Raw genomic sequence first — 24,355 nt, forward strand, 5'->3', positions numbered from 1 at the left:
CTCCGCATTCCAGCCCTGGCTGGGTTTAAAGGCCGGAGGCCAGAGCAGCATCCTAAGGAAGAGGAAAGACAATAAGGCAGGATCAAGGAGATTTCAGGGAGTGCCCTGCTTGTTAAATGAGTCTGGTCCGTCTGGTAACACTCAGCGACTTGCTGGCTTGGGAGGGAATGTGTGTGTCGGGGTGAATTTTAGTTGGGGTGCTGGGATGAGATGAATGAAGAGCCTTCAGAGTAGCACTGGGAATTCCATGAGGGACAAACCCTCTAGCTTCTCGAGCCTGTGGTTGAGTGTTGGTGCCTGGGAATCGGGCAGGGCTCAGCTATTAGGGTGATGGGGGGCATACAAGAAATCAGCATAGCCTTGCTGACTTCAATGAAGCTGCGGATCTGTCCCCTGAATTCCGGCACTGACTCTCTGAGTACCCTTGAGCAAGTCACTTAACTGCCCCATGCCTCAGGTTTCCCCATCGGGAAAAATGGGAACAATACTTACTTTTGGCCAATGCTGTAAGACCTCTGGCTGGAAAGCAGGAGAGGAGCATAAAGCATTGTTCTTCGGACTGACTGCTGGGGTTTAGAACATACGGCACTAGACCTAAATGCCTGGTTGCAGCATTGTGGCCTACTGGATCGACCACTGGACTGGGGCACAGGAGACCTGGGTTCTAGTCCCAGCCCTACCACTGACTGACTGTGGGCAGGACACAGCCTCTCCCTCTGCCTCAGTTTCAAATAGGTTCAAGATACTGACTTGCTTTGGGGCCTATAGATGAAAAGTGCTATAGAGGAGCATATACGGACTAACTGCATTGCTAGCCAGAAGCAGCCTCTCTACCTCTTCCCAGCCCCACAGGGGAAAGGAAAGGCAGAGTGATGAGAAGAAATTGACCCAAGGGAATGTCACAAAAACAGACTCCAAACAGGTGGATCTGCCCCCACAGGGAAGTGTTGGGAACCCTCCATGGCTGGGGGTGCTCTGAACCAGCCCAGCCCAGGAGAATGCTCCAGAGGGAACAACATGCAGTAGTCGGTGGAGATGGAGAACGTCTTGGCTGTCTCCATCAGTGGTTCGCTGTATCCCAAGGCACAGATCCCCACCGGGAGGGAGGGTCTGGCTGACACAACCAGTGTCTGTGGAGCTGACCCTGCACAGTCATTTGCATCTGTGCAAAACGGACGCTAAATGCTCCCGGTCTGGCATTGAAAGCATGGGCCACCCACTTTGCCATGAGGTTTTTACACCCCAGGTGCAGGACAACGGAGAATCAGGCCCTGGGAGTTTATTTCTGGCTGTGGTGTGACTGGGACAGCAGGAGGGAGATGAGAGGCATTTGACCCCAATGATTTTTCCTCGGTGGCGGTTTCCCTTGAAAGCAGTTTGAGAATTTCCTCCTCATTTCCTTTCCTTTCATTCCCTGCCCGGATGTGAACTCCCTGCCACGCAGCCCCAAGGGACCAGTGGCTTCTTGTTGCCTCCTCCCTGCTCAGCCAAATTTCCATTATTGCTGTCATTTAGGATGATTGCTGGGTGGATTTTCTCAGCCACCCATCGGAGATGCACCAAATAAGCGGGCTGCTCTCCCTACGCACACCCCAGCTCACTCTTTGAGTGAGCACGGGAACTGGCCCCAGGGTCCTTGCGGAGTTTGTTTACTGGCAGGAAAGGAAGTTGGATATTGGGAGCTTCCCCAGGAAACCAGCCCCTTCTGCGACTCTCCAGATAAAGCTGCCCACCAGCATCCCTTGTTTCTGCCCCAGCAGCCCTGTGTGTGATCACAGACTGAGAAGGTGCAGTAGAATTCTGCCCCTGGGGCTCCAGAAGCTACCAGCATGTCCAGGGGAAAACATATACATTGCTTTTCCTTCAGATGCCAAGCACAGAGGTGTAGAGCGAGTGACAGGCTCTCTTCCCAGCTCTGACAGGGGAATGTGAGCTGATCTAGTGGTTAGAGCAGTGGACCCGGACTCAGAAATCCTGGGTTCCATTCACTGCTGTGGAATGGAGTTTGATTGATTAGAGCAGCGGGGACTGGGAGTCAGGATTCCTGGGTTCCTTCCCCAGTTCTGCAACTGCAAGACCTTGAGCAAGTCATTGTCCCTGCTCTGTGCCTCAGTTTCCACATCTGTAACACAGGATTATTCATGCTTTTCTACCTTACATGGGTGCTGGGAGTATTCATTAATGTTCATACAGTGCTCTAAGATCCCTGGACGAAAGGTGATATGTGAGCAGTGTTGTTCCTGTTATCAGTCTGCTCGCTGCCCTGAGATTTTGCTCTGCTACATCAGTGTAAATCCAAAGGAACTCCACTGACCTCACTCTGGTTTCTACAGGTGCAACTGAGAGCAGAATTTGTCCCCGGTGAGAACATGGGCCTATGTGGGGCACTCTAAGCTGCGTTGCCATGGGGGTGGGACGGCTGCATTGCCCCAGAGTGAGTGGCACTGCTAGGAGGTAGGGAAGCAGGCCTCATATAAGGGAGGAAAGGAAGGGGTGTTAGGTCTAGACTGGCTGATCCCTTTAATCCAATCCTGGATGCTAGGAGATGGGGTGACCTCAGCACTGACAAGCCCAGGGACTAAGCCCAGCGTCGGTGATGCTGGGACTGGAGGGTGCAGCCTTCTTTGGAGAGAAATCCGGGAGAGAGGGAGTCTGGTAGAGAAGTGACTGCTATGACTGGGCAAACCCTCCGTCCAGGCCCCTATCTCAGTGTCGGGGGGGGGGAAGGGATTTCCCATGCATTCTCTGTCTCCTCGTACGTTTCCAGGCTATATCCGGAATGGAAGGCAGAGAGGCTGGGTGGGGCTGGGGGCAGGGACAGAACTGGGATCTGTGTCACAGCTGAGCAGGGATAGACAAAGAGATGTCATGGGAGAGCTGGACCCACCAAAATGGTGCGATCCCCTACAACCATTGCTGCATCCCTTCATGCACACACAGTTCCTGCCTCAACATCTTCAGTCTTCCTCCAGAACCCACACGGCGTCCCCCTGAACCCGGTCTCTCTCCCTTCCTTCGCCCTCTCACATGGCTTTAAGAGCTGGTTGAAAATCTCCCCACAGAATATGTTCCCGCTTTGTTGAAATCAAACTTTTCGGGGGGAACACGTCGATTTCGACTCAGTTTCATTGCCCGGGGTGGGGGAATCAAAACGAAGCGTTTTGACATTTTCATTTTGAAACGGTTTTTCATCCAGGAGTTTATTTTAGATGATTAAAAAAAATTAGAAGTCAAAATCCAGCCAAAACAACTCGATTGACCCAAAACAATGGGGGGGTGTTGCTGGAAATGTTGAAATGCCATTCTGTTTCAGAACCATTTCCCCTCCCCCCAAACGTTGGCATTTCTTGCAGAATGGAAATCCCAGGTTTTGACTAACTCTGCAAAAGCTACTTAACCTTCACCTTCCATCCCCTCTCCCCCAGACCAATAGCCCAACAGGTGCAGCTCCATGGAGTTTGGCCCGTGGATTTTTTTTCTCCCACTGACCCAGTACAGAACCAGGCTCCCACTCCAACCACCGTGCCAGGGTCCAAATGCCCTAAGCAACCGTATTGAGTTGTGACCAGGACCACGCAGGGCTGGCCGAGCAGGGGATGCAAGGTGAGTCACACTTCAAGGTGGACTTTCATCTGGATACGGGGTCCAAAATCAAACCTTGGTGCGAGAGACCCGGGCCCAAGGTTCCTCCTCACCCCTTTCAGAATTGAATCCTGGGTCACTGCGCCCCCCTCCCTGTGGATACTCACGCCCCATGTTACACACTGGGGCCTCGCGCTGGTGTTTTCCACTGGAACAGGGACCGCAGTCAACATGTTTGCATGGCTGGCAGTGAAAAAACAAGTCATCATGTGACCCCACAGCTGGGCCCCACCCGAGCCAGGGGTGCGGGAAATATACAGTTTCCTTTGTCTCCTATAGAGAGAGAGAAGCCTCTTAAAGGGACAGGGCAGAGACTGCAGGGCCACTTCCCGCCCCAGCCTGGCCTCCTGGTAAAGAAGAGAGTGGCCTTTGGGAACCCAGGTTCGTTCCCGGGGCGAATGGGGCTCGGGGAGAGGCGAGGAATGTGCACAGTGCCACTCCAAGGGCTTTATCTGGGTGCCACCAGCCATCGCTGGCTCTGCAGTAAACAGGAAAGGCAGGCAGATGAAAATAGCTTGCAGGCAGGAAGTCATGTTATCCTGTCCCAGATCCCCCTCCCCTGCTCAGCCTCTTACCCCTCTTCCTCGCCTCGAGTGGCAGCCGCCACTGCTCGGCTCCCGGGCCGAGAGGAAAGGCTGGAGCAAAGCAGTTGCATGGCCACCGTGGGGAGGTCGGGCCCGGTTCCTGAGCGAAGCCCCCCCAGGATGCTGCAGGCACAGGCTTTCTGCTCTCCCACTCTGGGTGTCTCCACCACCTCCCAGCTGTCCGATCCATACAGGACCCCTTCCTCTCTGGAATCACCCCCATGCACGGCCTTTTTCTCCCGTGAAGCCACCCCTCTCTCTCCCCGATAGCCGTGCATCTTTGGACGCAGGCGTCCGATCAGTGCCACGGAGTGGCCAGTGGGGGAGAGCACTCTCACCCCCCTTCCCTTGCCCATTACCACCCTCAACTGCAGGTGCTGCCTGACCCGGCCTGCTGCTTTTCTAGCCTGTTTGCTCTCTGCTCCCTCCCCCCTTCTCCTCTTCACGGCTGCCCCAGTCACTGCTCTGCCTCCCCCACTCTGTTGGGGCCAGCCTGCATGTGTCCCTTCCACCCCAGAGGTGGCTGCATTCCCCTGAGAAGTGACACGGTCTCTGGAGATCAGATGAGCAATGAGAAATTTTGGCTCACGCTCGCTGGGGGGGCTAGATTATGCCCACCCCCAATCTATCAAGGCAAAATGACCGTAACGTATTACAGCACAATTGTTAGCAGAACCAGTGCAGCTGGCTAGGGAGAGCAGCTGAGGGGCATTCCCAGGATATTAAAAATCACACCTCCTGTGGCCCCTGGCAGTGCTCCACTGCTGGGGCCCAGTTCCCCCAGCCCAATCCCCCCCGCGAAGCTTGGATCACACGACACGCCTGAGCACAGGTAGGGATGAGACTCCATTGATTTCAGTGGGGCTGGGCTCATTGGGAGTTCTCTGTGAGGGATGAATCCAGGATACCTTCCTAATTAGCACTATGGAGTTGGGGTTCATTGAGCCAAACATGAGCCCCAGGAGGTGGGTCAGTGTCACCCCCATTTTGCTGCAAGTGCTTCTGAGTCTCCTCGCCCCAGCTTTCTGGCCGGGTCGTTCCACTCAGTTCAGTGGAATTGTTCCTGGTTTACGCTGACGGCTGTGAGAGGGGAATCAGGCCCGGGTGGGGTTGTTTCATGTTCCCACCTACGTGAGGGAGCAGAGAATTCTGCTCTGGGAACATCTTACGGCCCCTTTGCACAGGGCTACATGATGACACGAGGTGCAGCGGAGATCAGAAAAGAGCTAGAAATCAGAACTCGGCAGCTGCTGGCTCCCAGCCTACATTGCTAGACCAGCACCTCTCTCGGCACCGGTATTTTGTCCCTAGCTCCGTGTGATCAGTTTGTAATTCTTGTCAAGTGCTTTGGGATCTCCCAAGGCTGGAACAGGGATAATATTAAGTAGCACTTGGATAACCCTTTCCATTTCCAAAGTCTCTTACGGTTGTTAATCCTCACAACACGCGTGGGAAGTAGGTAAGTGAGTAATATTACTGAGGAAACTGAGGCCCAGAGCAGGAGAATGGCGTGTTCAGGGGCTCAGTGTCAGAGCCAGGATTAGAATGCCAGAGCTCCTGCGTCCCACTGGCATGCCTGCGTGGGACTGCCCAGGTTCGAGGGGGAGAGGAAGTATTGGCAGGCAGGCTGCCTGGCACCAAGGAGGCGAGGTCTCGTCGGGATTATTTCTTTGACGTTATCCCCTGTGAGCTCAGGGGCTCACAGAGGGTTTGATGCCCATGCCCTGCAAACAGCCTGTCTTCTCCCACCCTGCAGAATCATCTTCCTCAATCCCCAGCACTCAGGCGGGTGAATCGAGCTCAAGCGTCTGGGAGGGGGGGTCGGGCATTTCCAGCACGTCAGCCACAGGCAGCCGTGACCCATGTGGGTGATTCATAGCTGTGTGACTGGCGCAGGGAGCAGCAGAGCACAAGACCAGTGCTGACGTCGGATCCAGGAGGCCAGAGCATGGCATGGATCAGCCCCGATGCATGCACCAGGCCACCAAACCCATGGGCCTGTTTCTATGGGGTGGGTAAGGGCCGGCTGCAGGGGTCTTGTTGCCAAAGGCAAATCAGCCAGTGACCCCTCTGCCAGCCCCCCGTGCAAACAGGGCGAGGCCCTGATTTTCAAAGCTGCCTCTGATTTTGGGGGGTACATTCTCAGTCCTGGGCCTTATTGTCCGAGGGGCTTAGTGCCAATTGAGGTCACTGGGTGCTGCCACTGGGAAATCTGTCCCAGGGTGGCTCAAATCAAGCATCCCAAAATGGGAGCACCCAGAAATCAGAGGCCGTGGCTGAAAATCCGAGGCTCCAGGCTATCTCTCTGCCTTAGGCTGCCTTCTGCTGGCCTGCCTGCAGCAGGGGGCATTGCAGGGCACAAGGGTCCCTTTCAGAGCCAAGGAGCTCCCCGGGGCCTTCTGTTCTATCCCACCTGCCCCTGCCCCATTCTTTACCAGACACGATGGAAACCCCTGTTCAGGCCTTTACGTTCCGCAAGTCCCTATGGGAGCAGGAGGGCCCAGGTGGTCGTGAGCACTTACCGTCTCTGAGGACCACGTCTCTCAGCTTCTCTAAACCCTCGGCAAACCGGGCCACGTCGACCAGGAGCTGCGAGATGTCCTCCACATCGATGAAAGTCCCCTCCCCGCTCTCGATGGGGCTGTAAGCGGCAGGGGTCTTCTGTCCCTTGGCGATGCCCCGTGTGCCCGCAGGGGACAGAGGGAAGCCAGCAGCGCTGGCATGCCGGCTCAGGCTGGTGGGGCGCTTGAGTGTGCCCACCGTGCTGGGGCTACAGCTGAGCTTGGCGCTGGACATGGACAGGTCCACCAGGCTGGAATTCGGCGCTTCCAGGCCGTCCTTCCGTGGCAGCTCCTGATGGGACAAGAACATGAGTGAGGATGTAACGGGCCAGAGGGAAGGGGCTTCCAACCCTCCCAGAGCCAGTGGGGAGGAACCAGTCCCACAGGCCTTACCAAGGCTGTCCTCACACTTATGAACCGTCATCTTCATTAGGGGAGGGAGTGCAGGGGTGAGAGCAGGGGACAGGGAGCCAGGACTTTTGAGTTCTAGCTCCAACTCTAGAAGAGGAGTGGGGTCTAGTGGGTAAAGCCAGGGTGAGGGCTGGGCGACAGGACTCCTGGGTTCTATCCCTAGTCCTGAGATTGGACTATGGGTAGTTCTTACAGAAGGGCACTGGGAGTCAGGACCTCCTAGCTCTGCCGCTGACTTTCTTTGTGACCTTGAGCAAGTCACTTAATCTCTCTGTGCCTCGGTTTCCCCACTTAGGAACCTTTTACAAGGAGGCTATGAGATTTAATGAGTTAATGGGCCAGATTCTGATTCCAGCAATCCTGGTGTAACTCCTGCACTGAAACCTGAGGGGTTACCGTGCATTTTCACCCGGGTAAATGAGATCACGGTCTTATCATCAATTAAGGTGGCTATAGAGTTTGTATTTCATAACAAGAAGAGGTTTAAGGAATTGAAGGAACATTTCCTCCGGCAACTGAGGGACAATCGCCGAAGCTGAAGACAGTGACCCAGCCGGGGAGAGGAAAATGACCGAATTGCGAATAAAAGTTGACAGGTTTAAATGATTCACCTCTCAGAGCTGTAAGAGCTGCATTCTTTGCCGTGTGTGTGGAACTCCCACTGACATCAGTGAGAATTCAGGTCAACAGTGGGGGGAGACCCCCCGTGAACCACAAAATGACTGAACAAAGATGAATTATGATTTCGATACAACAAAATGATTGCCGAATTCTTGGAACAAGACAGTCTTGATCCCACTAGCACTAATACAAGTCTCCTCAGGAGTTCAGGGGCCAAATCAGGGATCAATGTTACCCGAAAGAGCCACAGGAGGGTGAATTCCATGTTTCATTGTCTCTAGAGCTATTCCTATTTAAACAGTATGGCAGGGGAAATATTTGTATATATTATTCTCGCAGCAAATAAGTTAACTTAATTGGTTAATTACACCGTAAAAGCATCCTGATCGGTTAATAACTTAGATTGGTTAATAATTAAATCTCGCTGCGTTTCAATATCACTTGCTGCACAGAGCTGCTGGAGACACGCTAAAGAGTCCCTCGCAGCTCGCAAGCCGTCCTCTGAGTATCACTGGCTTAACAAGTCGTGAAAGCTGTGCTGTTCCTGACCCAGCCCGCCCAGCAGGAGGCGCTGTAGGAAGCGTTGTAGAAACACAGGCTATGATTTAGCTCGCTATCTGTCCCAGCGTCTCCCTTCTGGAGGTGCTGCCCAGACTGGGATGAGGTTCCAAAGAGTTCTAGATTTATAGAGTGCCACTAGGCCAGACCCTGAGGTACTGATCCACTTGCATCCTTCATCCATTGCTCTGTACCACACAGCGACAGCCAGGCACAGAGCTTTATAACCTCAGACCCTGCACCACTGGAAACACCCACAGGAGCTCAAGAAGCAACATCCCGCAGGGGTGAAAATATGATGTGGCCTTAACAGTCTCAGTTGCCTAAGACCTTCCCCCCAGGCTTTCAACACGTAAACAGCCCTTGATGTTGGACCTTTCACAAGCATCAGTCATCAACTCAGAAACCACAGACTGTTCTCTCTGATCACGATGAACTGGTTTCCTCCATGTCCCTGCTGGCTGCCTGGCTTATATCAGTTACTGGTGATCTCTCCTCCACTGTCTCTTTTGGTGTCTCTCTCTGCACCGTGGCCCCTTTTGCCATGTGGAATTACAGTGTTAACCGCCCTATGCCACGTTATATTGGGTTGTCCTCTGCCGGGTAGATTGACAATAGGTCATTGTATGTCACGCGAGGTTCCATTGGACGCCCAGTGCCAACGTGGACTTAGAGCAGGTTATTCTGTTCATGGCTTTGGAGAACTTTCCTCCGCCTTGGCTTTGAGTCTGGCCTCAGATCCAGAGCATGTGACACCGTATCGTAATCATGCACAAATGCCGTTAAAGGGTATGGCTGGTGCAAACTGACCAAAGCCAGGAGATCATGGAGAAGCCGAGAGTTCAGAGTATGTTCTCCAAACTCCTGGGCACAGCTGGGGGTGCAAGAGGACAGACATTGCCTTCAGGCTAGGGTGTCCCCCTTAGGTGGTGTGCCGTGATCTCACACTGGGATGAAGACACCATGCTGGGATGTAATGCGACTTGACATTGTCGTGACAGTGTCACCCCACGACGGTTCAACAGCCGGATCCCCACGGGAGCTTTTCCATGCCCAACTCAAAGAAGATTTGTTGGCTTCCTGCGGGGGATTTCAGGTCAAATTCAGGACGACTCACGCCTATTGTGTGTAGCTGCTGAAGGAAGAGCTTGTGATGGGCCAGGGACAACTTTGAGTTCTTCCCAGGCAGTCCCATTGACTTCCAGGGAGTCCAGTACATGTAAATAACAGCAGAATTTGGCTTGATACGTTTCCCTTACGTCTTTTATCGGGCATTTCCTATTCTACAGGTTTTGCATGTGAAATGCCCTGTCAGCGTATCTGTACTGGGAAGACACCTGGTCTTTCAAAGCCAGTGACAGGAGAAGGCTGGACTAAACATAGAAGTCATAGGAGGGCATTCCCATGGACTGGAGACCCATGAGCCACTCCGTGCCAACCATGTCTGGTTTGTGGGTAGAGTTGCATCAGAAACCATGGCTGATAACAGAAACAGTTTCAATTACAGAAAGGAAAGGACCAGCCAGCCTAGCTGACGATGCCTTCTCTCTGGCCAAAGGCGCATTATTTAGCACAACCCAAAAGGAAAGCAGGAGTTACCTAGGAGAGCCCATGAAACCACTGTCTGATCAAGGACTTTCTAGAGCTACCCATAAGGGACTGCATGGCTCAGGGACTTGGTGGCGTCGTCCACCTCTAAGCCAGTGATTCAGACCCACGCCGCTTTCAGTAGTTCCTATCAGACGGCTGTTCGGCAGCCTGTGCGTGAAATGAGTCTGGTGGGTCTCAGCCCAGTTCTCAACCAGCGTGACAAAACCCACCCTGCCCTCTCCTCTCCCCTAGAGATGGTCCCTCCAGGGCAGGGCTACGAGGAAGCTTCAACTGCCTTTGCTCCGGCTGCTCGGAGGATAAATAGGGCCCTTCGCTCTCAAACCTGGCACCGGCCTTCGCACGAGGCTCAATTAGAGACAAAAAATGATAAACCCGGGAGGCTGGCGATGACTGTGAGTTCCAAGATCCCAGAAGGATAAACAGGCAAACTGAGCCGAGAGGAATCTTCAGCCCCCCGCGAACCCCTAGCCAGGAGTGAGACGTGATTACACCCTTGCAGCCCCCTCTGACGTTACCAGCTATTGGCTCCGTGGGCTCTGAACTCTGTTGCTTTGGCAATTGCAAGGTGGTATGTTCCCCGTCTGGTGGCAGCTTTATTATGCCACCCAGACTTGGCCAGGAGGCTGGAGGGGTTCTAGTTGAAATCATGGGGCTGGATTCTCTCTCTTTCCCTGTTGCCCCCTGGCTGGAGTTGCATGGACAGAAGCAGAAGGCAGAATTTGAGCTTGGGTTCCCACCTACCTTCAGCCACACCTTTGGTCTGTAGGAGAAGGAGTCCAGGGCATGCTCACGTGAGCCGTGTTTCTTCGCCATTCTCCTGAGCCCTACAGAGTACGGGCTGTAGCTGCTCTTCCCAGCCGTGCGTTTGCTCAGCATCCTCTGATCTTACCCACAAGGGGCCTATGGGTTGGACCCATCCACAAACCCCCAAGAACTGGCCCGGAAAGAAGGATGGGGAAGGAGGAGCAAACACAGCCACTGCCCTTTAAGAAGCTGCTGGATGGTTTTTGACGGCTTTGGGACCCACCCCATTCCTTCTGCAGAGAATCTATATTTTAAATTGAGTCTGTTTCTAAGGAGGGGCTGAGGTGGGTCAGGGTGTGTGTCTCAACCACAGCTGTTTCCAAAGCAGCAGGAAGATGAAGCTGGGAGCTTCCCTTTTTGCCTGCTTTAAAAAACATCCACACACGCCTGTCCGCCCTCGCGTTGCTCCCTCCTTCCAGAGCCGGGCCTGGCTCGCAGGAGGCCGGTGACCCCCGATCGCCTCCCCCAAACTCTGATTTCTGTTCTCTATAATGTAAATAAAGGTGAGCTCTTGTCTTCCTCCTTCTCCGGCTTTGATCTCATTCCCTCTGGCCCACCTGGCCCAGCCGCTTTGCTGCCGCAAAGTTGCCTTCCATAGACGCGAATGCCAAATCCGACCCGGCTGCTTAATGTCTCTCGTCCTTCCATCTGATCCCCCCCCCCTCCATTTAATCACATCTTCTCTCCTTTTCAAAGCCAACTTCTAAACAGAGAAACGATTGCCTCAGGTATCTTCCCCCCCTCCTCCTCTTCCTCCCACCACCCCTGCCCTAAAGGTTGGTAATTTTCAGAGCCACCCTCCCTCCCATTGCATCTTAGCCGTTCACATTTGCATTGATCAGAGGAAAGAGGATGCCGTGTTACTTACAGATGGGGTTTGCGGTATGGGGCTTCCTGCCCTGGTCTTCTTAGATATTGAGGGAGTTTTCATTAACTCGCGTTTCTTCCTTGAAAACATCTTTCCCAAAGATAGAGCGAGGTCTTTCTTGCGTCCCACCCCAGACGATCCCCCGTCTCTTAGCTCCCAGCTGGGGTTCACTTTCTCTTTCTCTCTATTTCCATCCACCAGGTCTTGATCTCAAGCCTTGCGTAGGTGCCCAGGGTAGCTGCAGCCTGCCCAGCTCAGGCGCGACTCCCTTACCAGTTCAACCACATTAGCTCGCTGCTTAACTGTCGGGGTTGAAGCATGTGATGCAAACTAATTTCCTGATTGGCGCGTCAGGCTAACCCGCAAACACTTCACAGGAAAAGGCAAATGTGCAGAAAGAGAGACAAAAGCAGCTTGATTCCTCTTTTCTTGTTTTGTTTTTAGAGGTCTGACTTTTATTTTTCTTTTACGTGGGGAGGGAAAAACCGGTTGTGATCACTGTTTGCAGGGGGGCCGGATCTCTCTCTGGCCCTTTGAGATGAGCTTTCCCTGGGGGTTTCATTAGCCCCGTTTTCCAGATAGGAACTGAAGCCAGGAGAGATTAGAGGGGAAATTTTCAAAGACACAAAGGAGAATTACGCCCCGACTCCCGCTCCGTTTCAATGGGAATCAGGCACAAATCATCCTTTGTGCTTTTGAACATCCCCCTATTTATTATACTTACCTGGCCTCTAATGCCAGAGTGCCTTACAAGCTTTATTTGTATAATGTATTTATCCCCCAACCCCCGTTTTACAGATGGAAACTCAGGCCCAGGGAGATAAAGTGACTTGGCCAAGGTCACAGAGAACATCAGTGGCAGAGGAGGGAATCAAACCTCGGGGCAGGGACTGTCTTTTTGTTCTGTGCTTGTACAACGCCGACAACGGGGGGGTCCTGCTCCACCACTAGGGCTCCTAGGTGCTACAGTAACACAAATCAATATTATTCCTCCCCTGCAGTGCAGCCCAGTGCCGTAACCACAGTACCACCACCCCTCTGGTTTCCTAGAAGCAGCGTGTTTTATGGCACCTACCACATCAGATTATCTTGCAAAATCTTTGCCTAACTGCACCTGCTGAGTGGCTGAGCGAGGGCATAGTTCTGTGAGCAGGTCCTGAGAGGTACCACCTGGCCACCACGCGCGTGCCGTCAGGTACCGTTAGCCTGTGGAACTCATTGCCATGCTGTGGCATTAAAGCCAAGAGTTTAGCGATATTAAAAGAGGGATTAGAGACACGGGGACGGAAAATCCAGGGTTACAATAGTAAATGTTTGAAATAACCGAGAGAGGGATAGAAACCCTCATGCTTCACAGCACAAGGAAATTCTGACTGTGATCACTCAGCAGGTAAGTCCCCGGGCAGGTTATCCTGCAGTAACAGGGTTCTTGTATCTTCCTCTAAAGCATCTTGGAACTTGCCGCTGTCAGAGAGAGCCGGCATCGTATGACAGTTTCCTGGGTCCATTCTTGCTGACCGCAGTGCGGGGAGAGGGCAAGCCACACCTCGCAAGATCGGGCCCAATTAACCCATTCTGTGGCCCCTGGAGGGGAGGCAGGAAATTAAGGATTAGAGCCAGTGGGGGAGAACCAAACTCGTAGGGCAAGAGAGCGCAGAGACCCAGGAGAGAGGTAGTTGGGAATTTCCACTGTCTGGGAAAGGAACTGCAGAGGGGCCTACAGGAAGGCGCTTGTGCCCTGGGACAGTCCCGCAGGGTGAGGACAGCTGGAGACAAGGCCACTCCTAAAGCAGGCCTGGGAGAGGAGACTGCAGGGAAGAAGGCCAGATCGTTTGGGAGGGATGAAGAGGATTGAGCTTGGAAGAGTTGGAGTTTGGATGTTGTTCTCCCAGAAGGCGTGGGACTCTTAGTGTGACCTGGCTGGAGAGCCAGGTCACCGCACAGACCACCAGAGGAGGAGGGAGAGGCAGAGGGGCTGCAACACTGGGTCTTGCCAGAAGGAGGTGCTCTGGGATGGTGAGGCTATAGGGTGACTACTGGGAGAGAAGTAGTCAGCTGGTATGCCTGCGTGCAGGGCCGGCTCCAGGCACCAGCCCACCAAGCATGTGCTTGGAGCGGCACCTGGAGGGGGGCAGCGCGATGCTCCGGCCCGAGAGTGGGGCCACGACTGGGCTCACCGCCCACCTCCCAGCACTCCGGCCGCCGGGGAGAGCGGAGCTGCAGCGGGCTCGCTGCCTGCCCCCCCGGCGCTCCAGCCGGTCGGGGAGAGCGGGCCTGCGGTCGGGCTCTGTGCCCTCCCCTGCCGCGCTCCCCGTGGGGGGGCAGCAAAAAAAACAGAGCCGGCCCTGCCTGCGTGTTTCACGTTGCCTGATGAGGTATGGCTGGGTTGTGGGTTTGAGTCTCAGTTCCTCCATTCCTGTTCTTGGGACAGGGCTGCAGGGTGTTGTTAAGGTGGCTTTAAGCCATCGCTGCACTCCCTGAGTTATGGGGTTGTTCAAGGCACTTCTTGACCCCTGGTGCATGCTAGAGCAGCCTCCGGGCTGTTGTACCTTATGCTCTGCTTCCCATGCCCCCCATAGACCCTGGCAATGCTCTGTGGCTGCACACATCCGCTCTGTCTGCTGGGAGCAGAGGTGGTATAGAGCCCTTACTCCCGTTCTACACCAGCCACGGAGCAGGGAGGCCTCCAGCACAAAGCACAAGGAGTATTCTCAGGGGCCCTTCCCACCCACTTTAAGCCCTTGCCCTAGCGTAACCAAGAACTGGTCCCGGTCAGTGCAATTTAAGGGCTTGATCCTCCAGTTATCAGGCAAACTGCCCACTGCAGTCAGTTGCCTGAGTAGGGACTGAAGGATTGGGCCGAGTGGCTGAAAGGCTCTAGTTGCATGGAGCAAGATGAGGAGTCTGCCTGTGGAGTGATGCTAGGTTGCGTATCTGCTGCAGTTAAAAGTGGTCTCACGGGAGACAAAAGCGCCAAGTTGGAGCCTCTTGGCATTATTAACCCATCGATGGCAGGGCTAAGCGGGGCCGGTCTCTTTAGGTCAGAGGGTCTCAAACTGTGGGGCACAGAATGTATTTGGGGTGGGGGCATAAGAAGCTTTGGCGGGGGGGGGGAACATACTGCGTACATTTTACCCACGGCAATGAATAACTGGCAAAGCCGATTCCTCCAGAGGCATCAGGTCCTCGGCTGGCTCTGTGCGTTGTGACGGATTTCTGTGACGCTTGCCTAGCATTATACAGAGTCTTTGCCATCGGTACATTAATCCGTTGGCTACGACCCGGTGTGCACCTTTCACTGTTAGCATCGACCACAATCGCAGTTTGGCGTTTGCGCTTATTACAATGGCGCGTTGGCGCTGTTTGAATCAATGCCGGGCCTGTTGGTAATATTGCGTGAGGGTTGCATGTTGATATACTTGTGTGGCGTGTGTGTGTGTGTGTGTGTTTGCATAAACTACTGCAGACCCAAAGAAGGGGGCCATGACCAAAAAAGTTTGAGACCCGCTGCTCTAGGTGAACTCTGCTGCCACGCATTGACAAGAAGGGGCAATGAAACCATGGAAAAATCTGTGCGTTTCCTGACGTTGTTCAGGCCCTGGGTTCCCCTCTGCGCGCTAGAGAAGTTGGTGACTCTCTCTCCGGAATTGATGTCTTTGGGTTTAACACTTTAGCCTCTTCCCAGTTTCAATTTCTGACCAGCAAGGAAAACTTTTTCTTGACTCTTGGTATTTTATGATGGTAGCACCTAGAGGCCCAGACGGTAGGGTGACCAGATGCCCTGATTTTATAGGGACAGTCCCTATATTCAGGGCTTTGTCTTATGTAGGTGCCTATTGCCCCCCCCCATCTTCACACTTGCTATCTGGTCACCCTACCGGACGGGCGCCAGGCGCTGTACGGACACAAAGTAAGAGACAGTCCTGGCCCCAAAGAGCTTACAGTCTAAATGGCCAAACGGCTGGGAGAGGAAACAGGTGCAGAGAAGAGAAGTGACTTCACCCAGCAGGTTAGTGGCCAAGCTAGACATCTATAGCTCCCCTTCCAGCGCCATATCGACTAGGCCGCCCTGCTTCTCCTTTCCCACCTTCTTCTCTCTCCTTTTTCTTGCTTCCTCTCTCTCATCTCTTCCTTTCTCAGACTTTTGGTTCTCTAGGTGTTTACCTGGGAGCCACCACCATAGAAGCTGAAAGAATTTCTCTCCCACATTACGCAAGAACTCTATGATTAGACTCCCTGGCCAAACTCCCCTCCCCCCCCCCCCCCAAAGGGGGCAAATTTTAGTGAGGGACTTATTTTTACCTTGTAAAATGGTCACCCTGTGCCTTCACTTAAAGGGGGGGAGGGGGGCGCATGACGTTCATTTATACCAGGCTCTGTGACCGCCGACAAAAAAGCAACGGTGCGAGGACAGTCTGATCCAAACATTCAGCGGAATCATTTCAGCCTTAGGGTCCGTCTACACTTAAAATGGTGCATCGGCGCAGGTGCACCCTGGTGGCACTTTAATGAAGACGCTCAAGATGACGGGAGAGACGCTCTTCCCCGAGAGCCTCTCCTGCCGACACGGCGCTGGGGGACCGGAACAATGTGTAGGATGGGGGGGCTGAGAGCCATTGAACCAAACTGTAAACCCTGCATATAATGGAAACCACTTCAAGCCAGGGGGTGCAGCAGCACCTCCACCACCCCTAGTTCCGCAGCTATGTCTGCAAGGGGCTTAGGTCGGTATAACTACATCACTGGGGGTGTGGATTTCAGCCCTGAGTGATGTAGTTGCACCAGTACGAGTCTGTAGTGTAGACCAGACCTCCGTGTGCCCTGGGTGTCCGGGCCCTGGTGATCCTGAGACAAGACCGTGGATTATATACGTCCAAATGTGGCCTACGTTCGGGAGCCCAGAGAACAGCAGGGGGAGCTGTGCCTGGTGCTGTGGTCAGAGGCCAGGCAATCTCTGAAATCCCGTCACGAGGGGTCGCTGTTGGAGCAGTTTAGACTCATGGAAAGGGACTGCATCTTCGATGGACACATGGTCCTTGTATGATGCTGCTCTGGATGAGAGGGTTCTCCCCCCCCCCCCAGTCTTCCTCTGTCCTTAGGGACAGCCCCTCACACTTCCCTACCCCAAAAGGGCGACAGGGGCCATATAAGTCCCTGAATAACTGGGCTATCCCCATTTTACAGCTGGGGAAGCTGCCACACCATGACGTGACTTATCCCGGCTTGCAGAGCAAATCAGTGGCACAGCCAGGACTTGGATCCACGTCCCCTGAGCTTTGCTCCCCGCTGTAACCACTAGGCCAGCCTTCCTCTCGACATCTCGCTCTGCTCTCTGCCTTCCACTGTTCGGCACTGGCAGCTGGGTCCTTTCAAAGAACAGGACTTAGCTGGGAAGAACAAATCTCTCTAGCTAGAGCAGTCCAGGAGGGAGCATCTTTTTGTTCTGTGTCTGCACAGATGGAGGTCGTGCTCCGTAACTGGGGCTCCCACGTGCTCCTGCATTACACATAATAATGAGTCAAACTGGAAAGAAGAGAAGGACGGAAAGTAATGGACTCACAGGCTCAGATTCTGTTCTATGTCCCTGTTCATCTCCTGTAGCAGAGACCCAGGTGTGGCCTGTTGTATGTACACTGCTGACAGAACCGGGCTGCCTAGGGGAAGAGGAACTCAGCAAAGCTTGAATAATTGGTCATCTCTGGGGAGGTAACTGCAAGTGACTACGGTTCTCTGCAGAGACATCAATGAAACCCCTGCCGCCAAGCGCCCCCGTCCTTGTGGGATCTGGTATTGGATGTGAAATGTGCAACTTGGGCTCCTGTGCTCTGCTAATTATTTGAATTAATTGTTATTTCTATCGTGCCAACCATGTGCCACATTTTCAAGCTTTTCTCCATAAAAACGAGGATTAGAAACTTACTTTTTCCCCCCTCTTTATTTTTTGAGGAAAGTCGAGATTGTCATATACTCACAGGACTCCAGCAGCTGGAGCTTTTAAAAAAATAAGTAAAAAATCCAACACCAAATAGTGAGAGGGTTGGCCACACTGGAAATGTTATTTAACACATTAATAAAACGTGTTGGCAAAACCCACTGAAATTGGCAAGGGAAGGGCAGGTGTAGGACCTGCGATTGCGTCTGTTTGAAACTGACTAGATTTCCAGCTGAGGGCACCAGCACCCCTTTAATCAGCTCGTTGGATCAGTCCCAAACTATTGCTCCAGGGAGGCAGACAGCCTGGGTCACACATGCTGGGAGTGGAACAGCGTGAGGTCAATCAGCTCTGGATGTCACATGTGACTGTTTGTGTATCTCCAGGAGGAGTGGGCCTTCTGTCTGGGTGACTTTTGCCTCCCCTGGGAGCACAGAACACATACTCCCTCTCAGGCACTGGGTTGAACTTGGTTCCTTATTCCTAGTTCCCAGTTCCATATCTGTCACCAGCCAGGCCATGGGTGGTCAGGCTGAGTGGCTGAAATGAGAGTTTGGCCTGCCAGTTAGAGCAGAGTCCAGGAATGAGCCGAGGGATCAGTACTGGACAGACAGAAGCTGAGAGCCGGAACCAGAAGGTAAACCAGAGGTGGAGCCGAGGATTGACTCCAGAAATCAGAATCCGGAGTGGAAGGGGGGCTGGAGCAGAGCAGGTTCAGGAACCGAGCTGGAGCAGGGACTGGAAGCAAGTAGAGTTACAGGCATGGGACCAGTTGAGCAGCCACTGATCTGGGTGTCGGGTTTATGAGTAGAGCTGCTAAACCAGCAGCCAGTCAGGGGATGTGGCTACCCTCAGTCCCAAGCTCGCTTCTTGTCTACCAGCCAGGTTAGTCAGGGAGCCCGGCAGGAGCTGGCCCCAGCTGCTTTGGTTCCTGACAACATTCAAAGACCAAATAACATTTAATCAACGTAAGGTTAAATGTTTAGAAATTCACCATAATAAATGTGATTGAATTTTAGAACACTAGTTATCCGGGTCATCCCGCTTGCCCTTTTTGAATATGGGTAACATTAGCACCCTACCCGTCTTCTGGGATTTCCCCGGTATTCCAAGATTGATTAGAGATTAACATGGGTGGGCTGGAGAGCTCCTTGACCAATTCTTTTAGGACTCTTGGGTGCTTCACCTTCTGAAATGACCCTGTTTGCTGCTCCAGTTCCTCCACGTGGGGGGAAGCGGAGAGAGGCTGGTGACCCGGGCCATCACTTTTCACAAAGAAATGCTTTGGGTCAGGGGGTGATGTGCCCCACCTCCTTCAGAAGAGGCTGGTGGCTGTAGGGGCGTCACGTACACTCCAAGAAGCATTTTGTCACCTAGAGCCAGTCAAAACCCAGCTTCATCCTTAGTCAAGCACTGTTTGCGAAATGGAAGTGGGGCGGTTGTGTGGCATATGCCAGCGTAGTACTTAGGAGTAAAGCATCTGGTCAGGGGGTGATGTGGCCCCGCTTCTTCAGAACAGTCTTGACGACACAGGGATGTGTCAGCAGGGTTGACCCAACAAGCGTTTTGTCACGTAAAGCCAGGCAAAACCCAGTTCCTAATTCGAGCCCCATTTGCTAAACAGAAGTGACAAGGAAGTGAGAGAGAATGAGAGAACAGACACATGGCAAATGTTAGTCCTGTGGCTCCAGGCAGGGCCGGCGCTTCCACTAGGCGACCCTAGGTGGTAGGATTTGGGGGGTGGCATTTTGCCGCCCTCGGCGGAAATTCGGCGGCGGGGGGTCCTTCCGGTCTGGATCTTCGGCGGCGGATCCTTCACTCGCTCCGGGACCCGCCGCCGAAGTGCCCCGAAGACGCAGAGCGGAAGGACCCCCGCTGCCGAAGACCCCAGGCCCCCTGAATGCTCAGAGGAGGAGTGCTGCCGCCTAGGGCGGCAAAAACCCTGGTGCTGCTCCTGGCTCCAGGCACCACTGGAAGGCTCTTGGATACCACCGTGATGAGCGCGGTAAAAAGACCTATACAGAACGGAACAGCAAGTGGCAACATGGTGCTTAGAAATTCAGCTTTGATGCAGGAAGTTACACGTCCCAGAACCAAGTGGCTGCTAGGACGGCTCACGTGGGCTGGCCCAAGAAGCAGTTTGTCACTTACAGCCAGTCAGTGTCCAGTTCCTTACTAATAGAAATTGTTCTAGAATTCGATCCCATTTCGGAATGTCACTGAAATAAAAATGTAATATGATGGGGATGAATAGTATTAAAAACACTGGCCTTTGAAGAGGGAATCAATTTCTGCCTTGTGTAGGGTGACCAGCCAGCAACTGTGAAAATAGGAGCCTAGATCAGAAAAAGACCCCAAAATCGGGACTGTCCCTATAAAATCAGGACATCTGGTCAGCCTAGCCTTGTGGCACACGCTGGGTCTGCTCTTGGGGCCAGCTCCTCAGCTGATGTAAATTGATGCAGCTCCACTGAATTGAATGCGACCAGATCCCCAGCCGGCATAAATCGGTGCAATTCCATTGAATTCAATGGTCCAGATAATTAGCCAGTGTAATCAGTCTAGCTCCAGAGAAGTCAATGAGGCTGCACTGATTTGTGCCAGCTGAGAATCTAACCCTGGAGTTGTTCCTTGTTATGGCTTCACCAATGCAACTCACTAACACAGACATGCGGCACTCGTGTTAGCCGTGACTTGCCACGGTACAGTGCTGCAGCTGGCACGGTTTACACTGGTGTAATGATTCTACACAGGGGTTTTGCACCAGTGCAAAAAAGTTCAGTGTAGGCAAGACCACTCGCACGAGGGGCAGAGAGAACACACAGAGATAGGTGCTGGGAGAGTCTTGACATGAAGAAAGAAGTTTCTGAAATAGCCATGAAGATTTCTGAGGTTTAGGGTGACATGTGCCTCCTGCCATGCAAACATCCTTACTCCCAGGCCTGTGCTCGGTCCGTCAGATCCGGCTGTCACACTCTGATTCTCTTCAGATCCTTTCTGGAGATCTCTCTCTTAGCCCTGGTTTATGATGAGCCCTGATCTGTCTCATAAAACAATCAGATGCTGCTGCTGGTTCTCCTTCCCATAACTAGGGCTTATGAACTGAAATCCATCCCTTGCCCAACATGCTAGATGTGCTGCCTGCAGGAGGTACGGTGTAACCTACATCCTCTAACCCAGGGGTTCTCAGGACAAATGTTTTGGTGGCCTCAGAGTGCAGCCACCAACTCTTGCCGGTGGCCGCTCTCACATTTTTTTCCTAAAGTACTTGATTTGCTTTAGGAAAACCAAATAAATATGCACATAGACATGTCCAAATCATTGTAATTTATGTATTGCTAGCTAGTAAGTCTGTTGTGAAAAGTGCTATTAACAAACATGCAAGTATCACTTTTCACAGCCGACATACTCAGCCCTGGCAAGCCTGGGGCCAAAGTAAGCCCTAGATGGAGGGTTGGGGTAGGCAGTGGGGGTCAGGGGAGATGGGGGTGGGGGACTGGAGCCTGAAGCCCCGCGGCTGGAGGACAGGGTCCAGGGATGGAACCTGAAACCATGTGGATGGAGCCCGAAGCCCCGTGGCCAGAGCCTGCTGCCCTGCCACCCGAGGGTTTGAAGCCCAAAGCCTGAGTCCCACCACTGCTGGGGAGGTGGGGAACTCCCTGGCTGCCTGCTCCTCCAGCGCTGTGCCCCAGATGTCTCGGGAGGGGCAATCCTTGCTGCTGGCCCCAGCATTCAGGAGCAACAGAGAGGGGGGAGGGGGCTCTACTTTGCCCTCCCCCCATCACAGCCCAGGAGTCTGTGGTCCCAAGAAAAGCCTCTGGTGGCTGCATGTGGCCACAGTGGTTGTATTTGAGAAACAGCTGCTTTAACCATTGTGTTTGCCTGGATTCACCAATCCGCTGTGAGGAACTTGGCCTGCCCACTGATAAACTGGGTTGTATTATGTCCCTGCAGAGTTGGCAGGAGGTTGCGGAGTGATCTAAGCAGAAATCTGGGGAGAAAGGGGGCAAAAACTGATTCCTGTCTCCTCCCCTCTCCTCTCCTCCCCCTGAAAGTTTTCATATGAAATTTCAGATTTCTGTTCCCTCCAGGAACAGTGAGCCACCCTCCCTATTGGTATCCAGACACCATGCTGATGGGTGTGATCGATGAGATAGATAGATTGGATTAGATGTGTGTGAGGATAGTTAGATAGAGAGAGGGGGGGGTGTATGGAGATAGATAGATAGATAGATAGATAGATAGATAGATAGATAGATAGATAGATAGATGGGNAGATAGATAGATAGATAGATAGATAGATAGATAGATAGATAGATAGATAGATAGATGGGGTGTATGGGGAGAGAGAGAGAGAGAGTGGGAGTATGGGGATAGAGAGAGAGATAGACAGAGGGGGTGTATGGGGATAGATAGATAGAGTGGGAGTATGGGGATAGATAGATAGATAGATAGATAGATAGATAGATAGATAGATAGATAGATAGATAGATAGATAGATAGATAGATAGAGTGGGGGTATGGGGATGGATAGATAGATGGGGTGTATGGAGATAGATAGATGGGGTATATGGGGATAGAGAGAGAGAGAGTGGGAGTATGGGGATAGTTAGAGAGATCGACAGAGGGGGTGTATAGGGATAGATAGAGTGGGAGTATGGGGATAGATAGATAGAGTGGGAGTATGGGGATAGATAGATAGATAGATAGATAGATAGATAGATAGATAGATAGAGTGGGGGTATGGGGATGGATAGATAGATGGGGTGTATGGAGATAGATAGATAGATAGATAGATAGATGGGGTATATGGGGATAGAGAGAGAGAGAGTGGGAGTATGGGGATAGATAGAGAGATCGACAGAGGGGGTGTATAGGGATAGATAGAGTGGGAGTATGGGGATAGATAGATAGATAGATGGGGTATATGGGGATAGAGAGAGAGAGAGTGGGAGTATGGGGATAGATAGAGAGATAGACAGAGGGGGTGTATGGGGATAGATAGATAGAGTGGGAGTATGGGGATAGATAGATAGATAGATAGATAGATAGATAGATAGATAGATAGATAGATAGATAGATAGATCGATAGATAGATAGATAGATAGAATGTAAAGCCTTTCAGGAAAGTATCTCTAGATCTAATACCTCACACACAAAGCTCATGCACTCTTTCTATATCTCACTGATTNGGGTGTATGGAGATAGATAGATAGATAGATAGATAGATAGATAGATAGATAGATAGATAGATAGAGTGGGAGTATGGGGATAGATAGATAGATAGAGTGGGGGTATGGGGATGGATAGATAGACAGACAGACAGAGTAAGGCCATGGTGTCTCAGTAGTAAGATTACATGTGTTGAGAAATGGTGCCAGCCACCTACAGTGTTCTGTCACCCGGCCCTCCCAGGCCGCGCCCTCATTAGGATTTACTCTTCGCTACACGCCTGGATGACACCCAGTTACTCCTGGGAACGGTGATCTTAATTCCGTCACCCTGGGAAAGTGACACATAAATGGGACCTGATTGACACTGGGAGCTGCTGGGGGCTGGGATGGGGTTCTCCAGGACAATGGAGGTGCGTAGTGACGGGATAATAAGCGGGGGTTGGATGGGATGCAGCCGACATCCCCAGCTTCCAGTAGAAGAAGCACCTTTTCCTGCCATTGGAAACAACTTTCGGTCCAGCCTGCCCAGCCCTGCTGGGAGCAGAAGGAAGCCTCACCCAGCCCTGCCCTGATGAGCTTCTAACCCCGATGAGCTCACTGCCTTGGTATGCGTGGGAGGGCTGGGAAGGCAATCAGCATCCTGGGGCATACCCCATCCTCCGCTTGGGCTCCTGGATGAATTCAGGACAGCCCCCTGTGTGTGGGGAGAAAGGGGGTGTATAGCCACGTCCATCACTGCAGCATGCCCCACCCTATAGTGTGTGTGAGGGAGGGGGCAGAGGGTTGTGTGTACATGGGAGGCCTGGCGGGCTCGTAGGGACCATTGTGTGTTTGAAGGGGTCGGGTAGGCCCAGGTGTCTGGGTGAGGCGCCCCGAGCATCTGACATAAGCAGTGATGAATTTTTGCCAGGGCGGAGAGCCCCGGCACCTCTAGGCTTGGCAGTTCATAGTCCCGGCAATCTGGGCTCACCTGAGCCCTGGTACCTCTTTCGAACTAAGCCCTGGACATAAGGGATTGTGAAGGCGTGTGTGTGTGTGTGTGTGTGTGTGTGTGTGTGAGTGAGGGGGCGTGTCACGGGTTGGCTGTACTCTAGGATGGATGGGTCTGAGTGTGAGGGGGGTGGGTGTTTGTTTCTAGGGCGAGTGTAACATTCGGTGTGTCTGGGGAGATGGGTGGGTGGTGTGTCAGTGCTCTGGGAGGGGGCGTGTGAAGGGGGGGTGTCTGTGTGTAAGGCGGGGTTGTGTGTCAGGGCTGGGTGTCTGTTATGTGAAGCAGGGTGTGTGTGTGTGACTGGGGCGCGGGGGAGGGGATCAAGCCCCCAAATCTAGTGGGAAATCCCGTCCCTGTCCCCTGGGATCTGCCCCCGCCAGAGCGCCCAGGGCTCCATCTCTCACACTTGCCAGCTTGTCAGCCTGACAAAGTCTCCTGGAACGGAGCCGGCGCTGGAAGGGGGGCGCAGCCCCCAGCTCTGACCCCGGGGGTCACTGGGGGGACACGCACAGGAAACTCCCCATCCTGCAGGAATTCGGAGCTTTCCTGCCCTTATAAGGCTATTTTAACTCCCCTCCAATCAGCGGGAGGAGGCGGT

The 24,355-nt window shown here is 53.0% G+C and overlaps 1 protein-coding gene across 2 annotated transcripts in view; it reads right to left on the minus strand.

Moving 5' to 3' along the window:
* The window catches only part of ARHGAP45 (Rho GTPase activating protein 45), a 42,490-nt gene extending 30,522 nt beyond the window's left edge, over positions 1 to 11,968 (minus strand). The window contains exons 1-2 of one of the 2 annotated variants that reach the window (XM_034755329.1): positions 10,730 to 10,864; positions 6,749 to 7,079 (exon numbers count right to left, since the gene is read on the minus strand). In XM_034755329.1, coding sequence (XP_034611220.1) covers positions 6,749 to 7,079; positions 10,730 to 10,864 — 466 coding nt within the window. Of the gene's footprint in view, positions 1 to 6,748; positions 7,080 to 10,729; positions 10,865 to 11,660 lie in introns of those variants that run through there. The other variant, XM_034755330.1, reaches the window with a different exon arrangement.
* Between the last annotated feature and the right edge of the window lie 12,387 nt (positions 11,969 to 24,355).

This window comes from Trachemys scripta, chromosome 22 (genome assembly GCF_013100865.1).
Source record: "Trachemys scripta elegans isolate TJP31775 chromosome 22, CAS_Tse_1.0, whole genome shotgun sequence".
Classification (NCBI taxonomy): Eukaryota; Metazoa; Chordata; order Testudines; family Emydidae; genus Trachemys; species Trachemys scripta.